The sequence below is a fragment of the Neomonachus schauinslandi genome, chromosome 5 (genome assembly GCF_002201575.2).
Source record: "Neomonachus schauinslandi chromosome 5, ASM220157v2, whole genome shotgun sequence".
Taxonomy (NCBI): domain Eukaryota; kingdom Metazoa; phylum Chordata; class Mammalia; order Carnivora; family Phocidae; genus Neomonachus; species Neomonachus schauinslandi.
The window spans coordinates 138,562,724-138,571,455 of record NC_058407.1 but is presented as its reverse complement, the minus strand read 5'-3'; the positions used below and the strand labels follow the sequence as shown (position 1 = coordinate 138,571,455).

At 66.7% G+C, this 8,732-nt stretch overlaps 1 protein-coding gene across 1 annotated transcript; it reads left to right on the top strand.

Annotated features, from left to right (window-relative positions):
• The first annotated feature begins 535 nt into the window (after positions 1 to 535).
• CCDC154 (coiled-coil domain containing 154) lies at positions 536 to 8,325 on the top strand. The gene is made up of 18 exons (XM_021697991.1): positions 536 to 626; positions 1,728 to 1,828; positions 1,919 to 2,160; positions 2,248 to 2,437; positions 2,560 to 2,606; positions 2,890 to 2,985; positions 3,343 to 3,466; positions 4,919 to 5,020; positions 5,097 to 5,225; positions 5,296 to 5,417; positions 5,668 to 5,782; positions 5,865 to 6,002; positions 6,616 to 6,735; positions 6,813 to 6,889; positions 7,157 to 7,274; positions 7,569 to 7,655; positions 7,904 to 8,091; positions 8,190 to 8,325. Exons 1-18 carry the CDS (start codon positions 536 to 538, stop codon positions 8,314 to 8,316), a joined length of 2,214 nt encoding a protein of 737 aa, XP_021553666.1. The 3' UTR covers positions 8,317 to 8,325.
• Positions 8,326 to 8,732: the final 407 nt, after the last annotated feature.

Below are 8,732 nucleotides of genomic sequence, written 5' to 3'. Positions count from 1 at the left end.
GGGAGGGAGCTGAGAACCATCTGCGGGCCTGAACACCTCCGTCCCCCCGACGTCCAGGCGATGGCTGTGGCCGGTGTGCACCGAGAGACTGGCATTCCTAAGCAGAGGGGCTCCCGCTGGCCTCCGAGGACCCCTGGCCCAGGGCCACCTTCTGAGGCAGCTCTGGTCCCCGTTCTGGGGCAGGTGGCCTCTGGGATGGGCTGGTGAGCCTGGAGCAAGGATACTGTGCCTCTCCCTGGCTGGTGTCCTGTGGCCCCAGGGCCCCAGGGGACCTTTCCTGGAGGTGATTTCCTCGGCCTGCTTCGGAGAGCAGGCTACACAGCTGCCGTTGTGGCAGCCTGGCGGTGTGGGGGGGAGCTCAGCTGGGTTTGGGCCCCTTTCCAGGGAGCAGGGCCTCGAAAAGCCAGTCCCTTCCTGGCGGGAGCCCTGTGGGTGACGCAGGGGGATGAGCTTGGGGAGGCTCTGGAAGGGAGAAATAAAGGAATCGTACCCTGATGGCCAGCGCCGGCTCCCTGGTTCCTGCCCAGCATAGGCCATGGTCCAGCAGTCGGGGGTTTGCGGGGCCACTGAGCGGGGTCATCGGGACGGGGCCGCCTTGACCACCCCCCCACCGGGAGGAGATGGAGGCAAGAGGCCCAGAACCCTTGTGAGGAGGCAGTGGTGGCCCACGGACATCTGTGGGATATGCCGGCGCTGGCCCTGGATGCCCAGGGGCCCTCGGTCTGGACGCCACTCTGGGCCGCGAGGGGTGTGGAAAGGCCCCCAGACTGGGGTTGACTTTAGAGCCGTCGCCTTGTCCTGGGGAAGCCCTGGTCAGCCCTCGGGCAGGTCTGGGTGATGGGGCGCAGGGAGCACGGGTCCACGCTGGCCTGACACAAACCGGGGAGCATCGGGCCGGACTTCGAAGACCTGGAGTGGGAAAGCGGGAACGTCGCGGTTCATGTGATGACACCTTGAACCAGCCACTTGGCCCCCACATTGGGTTAAATAAAACACTGGAAACTCGCGCCTCTTTGCTTTCTTATCGTGGCCGCGAGGAGCCTGGAGGCACCACACAGCCCACGCCTGCAGCCTGCACCCTGTCCCAGCTCCCAGGGGCGCCCTGGCTGCGTGCCATCCCACCAGTTGGCCCAGCTCTCCTGACCCTCCCGTGCAGGCCAGCCGCCACCACCCACACCGGCCGGCTCAACAGCGCCCCCTCAGATCTTTCCAGAAATGGGCAGTTGGGGGGCCTTGCGGGGGTGGCAGAGTCGAGGACCCAGGTTCCACTGGCAGTTGGGCCACGAAGTCACCAGGTTCTGGTGAGAGAAAGATGGTTCCAGAAGAGCCCCAGCTGCGTGCCTGCCCTGCTGTTGTCTTGGAAGGAGAGATGTGAGGGCAGGCGCTCCCTCTTCACACCCCACGTGCTCCCCAAGGCCCCAGAGCCTTCCAGCCCCGCCTTCCCTGCCTCCCTCCAGCCACCCAGGTGTCCAGCTCTGGGCAGCCCTGGGTGTGAGGCCCAGGGCCTCTGGGCAGTGGTTGAAGCCATACCAGGTGAACCTGGTGCCAATAGGGGCTGAGCCAGAAGGACGGTCCAGGGAAGGGCCTGCGCGGGGGTGTGGTGTGGGCCACCCGGGGCAGCTCTGCTTCCTGACCTCTCAAGGGGCCTTACTGCCCCAGGGCTGCCTCTGGAGCTGGGCAGGCAGGGCACAGTCCTGTTTCTGCTTCCTGGTGCTGTATGTCCTCAGGCAGGAGCCTGGGCCTCTCTGAGCGCGAGCTGCCTGTTGTGGGGCAGCAAGTGCTGAGCCCTCCTGGGGTCAGGCTGTGTGACTCAGCAGGATGGGCCAAGGTGAGCTCAGTGGATGCGCTTAGCCAATTGCTGCAGTGATTTGGGTCCCTGTTACCCTGAGCCCCACCTGGAGCCAGCACCCTTCATCAGCCCAGAAGCCACCTTCTTGCAGAGCTGGCTGCTAGCAACCCCTCGTCGGGGGCTTCACCCCCGACCCAGACGAGCACCATCACCCTGGGGGACCTGGGGCTCCCACTCGAGGAAGGACTGGCCAGTCCCGAGCTCTTGAGTCTGGAGGAGATCTCCGAGAGGTATGAGTCCAGCCACCTGGCGTCCACCACCTCCATCCCGGAGCGGGACTCCTCCAAGCACTGGACGCAGCTGGAGCAGTGGTGAGCCTGGGCAGAGCTGGGGCGGGAGAGCCATGCCACCCACCCCTGGCACGCATGGCTCGACAGCCTGCTCCTCACCCTGGCCAGGGTGGCCGACCTGCAGGCCGAGGTGGCGTCTCTGCGGGGGCACAAGGACTGCTGTGAGCGAGCCATGCTGAGCCTGCTTCGGGAGATGCTCCAGCTGCGCACCTGCATGCAGCTGCAAGACGCAGAGCTCAAGAGGCTGCAGCAGGACCTGCGGCAGGCGGCTCGGGCCCCAGAGAAGGAGGCCCTCGAGGTGAGCCGCCACCATCCCCCCTCAGAGGCGAGGCTCCCCTGCTCCCGGGACCCTGTGCTCAGCTCGGGCCCCTGTTTGTGCCAGCCGGGCTACGAGGCTCAGCCTCCCCTTCCTCCTTGCAGTTCCCCAGCCCCCAGAGCCAGAACCAGATGCAGGCCCTGGACAAGAGGTACCCCCCCACACCCCACCAGTGGTGCAGGCCTTAGTGGCAGGGTCAGGGGCTGTGGGAAAGCAGCAGCTGGGGCGGGACCCCAGGGCATCAGCCTACACCCTGCTCCTTGTCTTGCTTAGGTAAGCAGCACACCTCCACAGCCCAACTCGAAAGGCCTGGGTTTGTATGAACATGGCAGGAGGCCTGCTGATAGGGCCCCTGGGCCAGGACCTTGACCCCCAAAGGCAGGCAGGAGGGCCAGCCGGGCAGGCCCCAGGCAGAAGCAGGTCTTATGTGTCAGGCTGGTGGAGGTCCGGGAGGCCCTGACCCAGATCCGGAGGAAGCAGGCGCTCCAGGACTCTGAGCGGAAGGACACTGAGCAGGCGGCCGATCTCAGGTGGACACCGCCCGCCTCCCTCCTGGGGGGCTGGCTCTGGACCCACCACGTGTGGTCACTGAGAAAAGAGGCTTGAGCCCGGAGTCCCTGCCCCCTCCCCCACCCAGTGGCCCTGGCCCAGGCCGCTCCCGGCTCCCCATCTGGGGACACAGAAGTCAGTGTCTTGCCCTTGTCTGTGTTTGCCCAGGTGGGGTTATCCACCCCCTGCCTCACCGGCCTGGAGGTCAGCCTGGGCCCCCCAGTAGCAGGCCTGGGCCCGGGAAGCATTCTCCATGTCTCAGAGCCCTGCCAACTTCCCGGTGGCTCCCCAGCTAGGCCGGCCAGCTGGATTGCTGTGACCGGCGGCTGGTGCCCTAGGCTGGCTGAGCTGGCCGGGAAGCTGGAGCAGGAGGGACAGTTCCGGGAAGCGGCCTGCAGTGCCCTGCAGAAGAGCCAGGAGGACGTGAGCCAGAGGGTGGACCGTGAGGTGGCCAAGATGCAGGTACCGGGAGGGAGGCTGGGCCCGGGCAGCCAGGTGAGCCATCCTTCCTGGCAACATGGTCGGGCCCGGGGGGTGACCCCGAGGTCCTGCGCGGTCCGGTCCGTGGCCACCAGCCGCATGTGGCTCTGTCTGTAGAAAGCTAACGTTTTCGGTCCCTCGGTCGCATGAGCCACGCTTCAGGGGCCCCGCGGCCACGTGCGGCCCGTGGATGACAGTTTGAGTAGCGCCAAGATGGAGCTCATGTTTCATCACAGAAGGTCCCTCCCTGGCAGCATCTCCGCCACGGGGTCCTTCTTGCCGTCGTGGGATCAGCACCCAGATCCGGAAATAGAGCATCGTAGGCCTGAAGCCCCTTCCTCAGCCATTCCTGGGGTAGCCCCACCCCTGGCTGGTGCAGGTTCCCCTCCTGCCCGAGACCCAGCCTCTTCAGCTCTGCAAACAGAGCCCGGGGACCGCGTCACCCGTGCAGCAGGTGGGGGCGCCGGCCCAGTGCTCCCCAGCTGCTGCCCACATAGCTCGGCTGCCCAGCTTCGGTGGCCTTCCCCTTGCTGCTGCCCTTTGGGAAGTTCGTGTCTTGGCCCAATCGAGATACTGCCCACCGCTGCGGCCAGGAGCTGGAAGGCACCAGGCCCAGGGATTCCTGCTGCGCCAGGCATGCGCAGGGCACCGCCTCCCCCCACCTGCCTTCTAGGCTGGGGTCGGCACACTGTGACCACCACCTGTTTTCGTCAAGTCTGATGGGCACGTGGCCATACCCGCTCATTTACTCCAGCCCATTCCTGGGTTTGCACTGGAACCATGGAGCTGAGGACCCCGCGTCCTGGGGCTCCTTACAGAAACGAACTGCTGACCACCCTGCACGTGGTGTGGGTGCTGGCAGGGGCTCAGGACGCACCTGTCCTGTGGCCATGGGAGCTGGGGCCCTGGGCCTTGACGTCTTGTCTCGGGCACACTCAGACCCTTGATGCCCAGGAAGGGAGCCGGCGGGGAGGAGGGGGAGGGGAAGGTGCCCCATCCTGGGCCTGGAGGGCGAGGGCGAAGTGTGTGTGCACTCATATTCCCTCAGCTTCCCTGACGGAGGCTCCCAACTCAGGATGCGATTCGGCGGCGGCTCTGCCCCCTACCCTGGGTGGCGTCTGTGGTCACCGTGGGCACCAAGTGTGGTCTGGATCCACACGAGCTCGGCCTGTAGGCCCTTCACAGCCCTCATGCCTGGCCCTCCGGGGGAACATGTGGGCCCTGCCTTCCTTCCTAAGGAGGGTGTGGTGGGCCCCGCTCTGCGAGGCTCGGGGACAGCAGGGGACACAGGGCCCAGAGTCCTCAGTGACGGACACGGTTGGGCAAGAAAACAGACCAGCCCGAGCTCGCCCGGGGGCCAGCAGGCAGGGGGCAGGGGATGGACGAGGCGAGGAGGACGGTCGGATTGCACGGCAACCACACTGACTCCCACAGGCCCAGGTGACCAAGCTCTGTGAGGAGATGAGCCTCCGCTTCCTCAAGAGGGAGGCCAAACTGTGTGGCTTCCTGCAGAAGAGCTTCCTGGCCCTGGAGAAGGTGGGGGCCCATGGGCCTGAGGCTGGGCCGTGCCCCCGCGCCCCCGCTCACGGCAGGCGGGCCGGTCTCCCCACAGAGAATGAAGGCGTCTGAGAGCACGCGGCTGAAGGCGGAGAGCAGCCTGCGGGGTGAGCTGGAGAGCCGGTGGCAGAGGCTGCAGGAGCGGGCCGAGGAGCGCGTGCAGGCCCTGCAGGGGCAGCACGAGGTGGGCAGCCCAGGGCCGGGGGTGGGAGGGCGGCCGGGGCAGGGGCTCAGGGCCACCTCTCCCGCAGCAGGAAGAATGCCGCCTCCTGGAGCAGTGCCGGGGCCTGGACCAGGCCGTGATCCAGCTGACCAAGTTCGTGCGGCAGAACCAGGTGTCGCTGAACCGGATCCTCCTGGCTGAGCAGAAGGCCTGGTGGGTGTCCAATCTGCCTTTCTCCCCGGCGCCCAGTGCCCTCGGACGGGGGCTCCTGGTCCCCCCGCGGAGGACTCTGCACCCTCCAGTGGACGCAGCCTCGTCCAGGGGGCCCTGTGATCATTCTCTATCCCCTGCTCCCCGGGGTCTCCCACGTGGTTCTGGAGCCAGCAGCCAGGCTCCTCCAGGGCCAGCCCTGAGAGGGGGCAGCCTGGGCCGAGGGACAGCCTGTGTTGGCACCAACCCCCAGGGACAGCAAGGGGCACCTGGAGGAGAGCCGGGCCGGGGAGCTGGCCGCCTTCCTGCAGGAGAGCCTGGAGGCTGGCCAGCTGGCCCAGCAGGAGGTCCACAGCACGCTAGAGCTGGTGAGGGCAGCAGAGGGGTGGTCAGTGTCCCCAGGGGACCCCTGCCTCCCCAGGCAGCCATGTTAAAGCCCCCCTCCCACAGCTCCGAGAGAAGAGCCAGGCACTGGAGGTGTCGCTGGCCGAGCTGGGGAAGCAGGTGAAGGACCTGAGTGACCACTTCGTGGCCCTGAGCTGGAGACTGGATCTGCAGGAGCAGACACTGAGTCTGCGGCTGAGTGAGGTGAGCGCGGTCCTGGGGGAGCTGCGGCCCCGAGGCCTGCCATGGCCCCCAGCACGCGGTGGCTTCCGCAGCAGGGCCAGCAAGCCCTTGCACAGGGGCTCATTCCTCTTTTTTGCATGGTGTCACTGACACACAGTTCCTACGCCGTGCGGTCCACCCTTGCGAAGCCTGGGGCTCGGCAGCTCCTCGCATCCTCGGGGCTGAGCTGCGGTCATGTCACTGGGACATCTTCTCCGTCGCCACAGACGAAGCCCCGTGCGGCTAGCTGTCCCTCCCCACCCTGCAGCCCCTGGTGACCACTGACTGGCCGCCGGCCTCTGTGGATTCATAGGGTGGTCACCCTCTCCTGCAGCTGTGGGCGGCTGTCCGTCCCCGTCCCTGTCGACTCCTGGTGGGCAGGGGACTGAGCCAGGCCTTCCTATGGATGTGGTTCTGTTCAGCCTGGAGTACCCAGGTCCCCGGAGAGCCATCTGTCCCCCCTGTGCAGACTGCAGGGAGCTCTCAGCTGCGGGGTTGACCCTCTTGGCTCCAACTCTGGCTCTAGGGGGCCCCGTCCCTCTGTCCATCCCCCTCCGTCCCCCAGCTCCGGCCCTCACTGGCGTCTGTGTTCCAGGCACGGAGAAAGTGGGAAGGCTCGGAGCAGGAATCGCTGGAGGGCCTGGCCCAGTGTCAGAAGGAGGCCGAGGCGCGCCTGAGGGGGGTGCGGGAGCGAGTGGACAGCCTGGCCCGGCAGGTGGGTGAGGGCCAGGGGTGTGGCACCCCAGCCCCGCTGGGCCCCTGGGCTGCCCGTCCACCCTGCGTCTGTTGCAGATAGAGGCCGTCTCCGACAAGTGCATCTTGCACAAGAGCGACTCAGACCTCAAGATCTCAGCTGAGGGCAGAGCCAGGTGAGGCCCCAGGACTGCAGCAGCTGGAGGTGCATCCACGAGGCTTCCCCTCCCGCAACCCTGGCTCCTCCCCGGCTCTGGGCTCGGCTCCCCCCAGGTGCAGCCCACACAGGTCCTTGAGCTTCGCCGTCTGTCACCTGCTGGGGACCTGCCAGGTCCCACTGGAGGGGTGGCAAAGCTGAGCACCCACCCCCTGCACACCCTGCCCTCCTTCCGCACCTGCCCTGTCCCCGCCCCTGCCCCCCCCACAGCCTCCTATTCCAACAGAGAGTTCGAGGTCGGGGCTGTGCGGCAGGAACTCGCCGCTCTGCTGTCGTCCATGCAGCTGCTCAGGGAGGGCAACCCCGGGCGGAAGATCGCCGAGATCCAGGGCAAGCTGGCCACGGTACCCCTGGGGCCTCTGTGCCCGTCACGCTCAGCAGAGGGGCCCCCGGGGAGGCCCCGGATCCCAGACACCCGGAGGTCAAGTGGCTCACAGAGCCAGTGTGACGTGGGGGGCACCTGTCTGGAGCCCCCCACATGCTGGGGGTGTCATCACGGTGAAAGGAGCCAGCCTGAGCGCTGGCCAGGTCCACCAGGTCACCCAGCGAGGGGCCGGGACCTGGTGTCAGAGGCCAGATCCTGCCTTGGGGGCCTGGGGTGGGGGCCGCGTTCGGGCTGACAAACGGGCGGCCTTCAGTTCCAGAACCAAATAATGAAATTGGAAAACAGCATGCAGGACAACAAGACCATCCAGAACCTCAAGTTTAATACAGAAACCAAGCTGGTGAGAGGCGGCCCCTGCTCTGACCCCGCCCCGGAGGCTCCCGGCCCCTCACCCCTCCCTGCAGGGCCCCTAGCTCTGTGGGCTTCCCTACGGCCGTCCGTCTGAGTGTCTGGCCCGAGCAGGGTTTCCTGGTAGATAAGACCCAGGTCTGTCCAGAGAGAGATAAATCCCGGGGGCTGTCCCGTCCCCCTCTGGCTGGATTCCTGCATTCCTGCAGCGGCCCCTCCTCCCGGCGCCCTTGTCCACAGCGCATGGAGGAGACCGCCAGCCTGCGTGAGAGCATCATGCGCCTACGGAGTGAGGAGGGCCCGTGGGCTCTGCGGCTGGGCAGCAGGAGGGTCCTCATGTCCCTGGGGAAGCAGCAGTTCTTCATCAAGGACGCAGGGCCCGGAGAGGTGGTCCCCGTGAACTGCTGGGGCATGTATCAGGCCGTGAGGTACGCCGTGGGGAGCCACCTTCTGGAGACCCCTCCAGGTCTGGGGCGGTCCTGGGGGAGGCCCCGAGGCCATTGGGCATGAGCCGTGTCTTGGGCAGGTGGCTGCAGTGGAAGGCGGCTCTCATGAACCTGGGGGCCCAGCGGAGGCCACGCGCATTCCTGGAGAAGTCCTTTCGCCAAGAGGCTGCCCGACAGCTCCCATCCTTGCCCCTTTCCCAGAAATAAATGTGCCGGTTCCTGTACCTGTCAGCGTCCCGAGCTCCTTCCCAGGAGCGCAGCTGCCCCAGGCCTGGCACCTTCCTGGGCCGTCCTGCCCTCAACTGCAGCATCCTGGAGCCCCACCCACTCCTTGCAGGCCCCCAGAGGGCCAGCTGGCCCGGCGTGGGGTCCCATGCCCTTCACACCTGCGCCCTGGCCAGCAAAGGAAGTAGCTCTTCCTGCCCTAATCTAGGGAGCAAACAGCGTGTTTGCTCACACACTCAGGCAGCACCCCTTCTTCCTGCCTCCAAGAAAACCCTGCTCATCCCACAGTAGCTGGTCTTGCCACCTACCATGGGGCCTGGGGGACGGGCAGCCCTAGCACCAGCCAGCCAGGTGGCTGCCGACCTGGGATCTCAGGACTGGTCTGGATGGCCAGTGGG

Coding starts and splice junctions, on each gene's coding strand:
- CCDC154 (XM_021697991.1), top strand. CDS start 536: ATGGTCCAGCAGTCGGGGGTTTGCGGGGCCACTGAGCGGGGTCATCGG. Junction 2,607..2,889: donor ATGCAGGCCCTGGACAAGAG/GTACCCCCCCAC, acceptor CTTATGTGTCAG/GCTGGTGGAGGTCCGGGAGG. Junction 6,003..6,615: donor TGAGTCTGCGGCTGAGTGAG/GTGAGCGCGGTC, acceptor TCTGTGTTCCAG/GCACGGAGAAAGTGGGAAGG.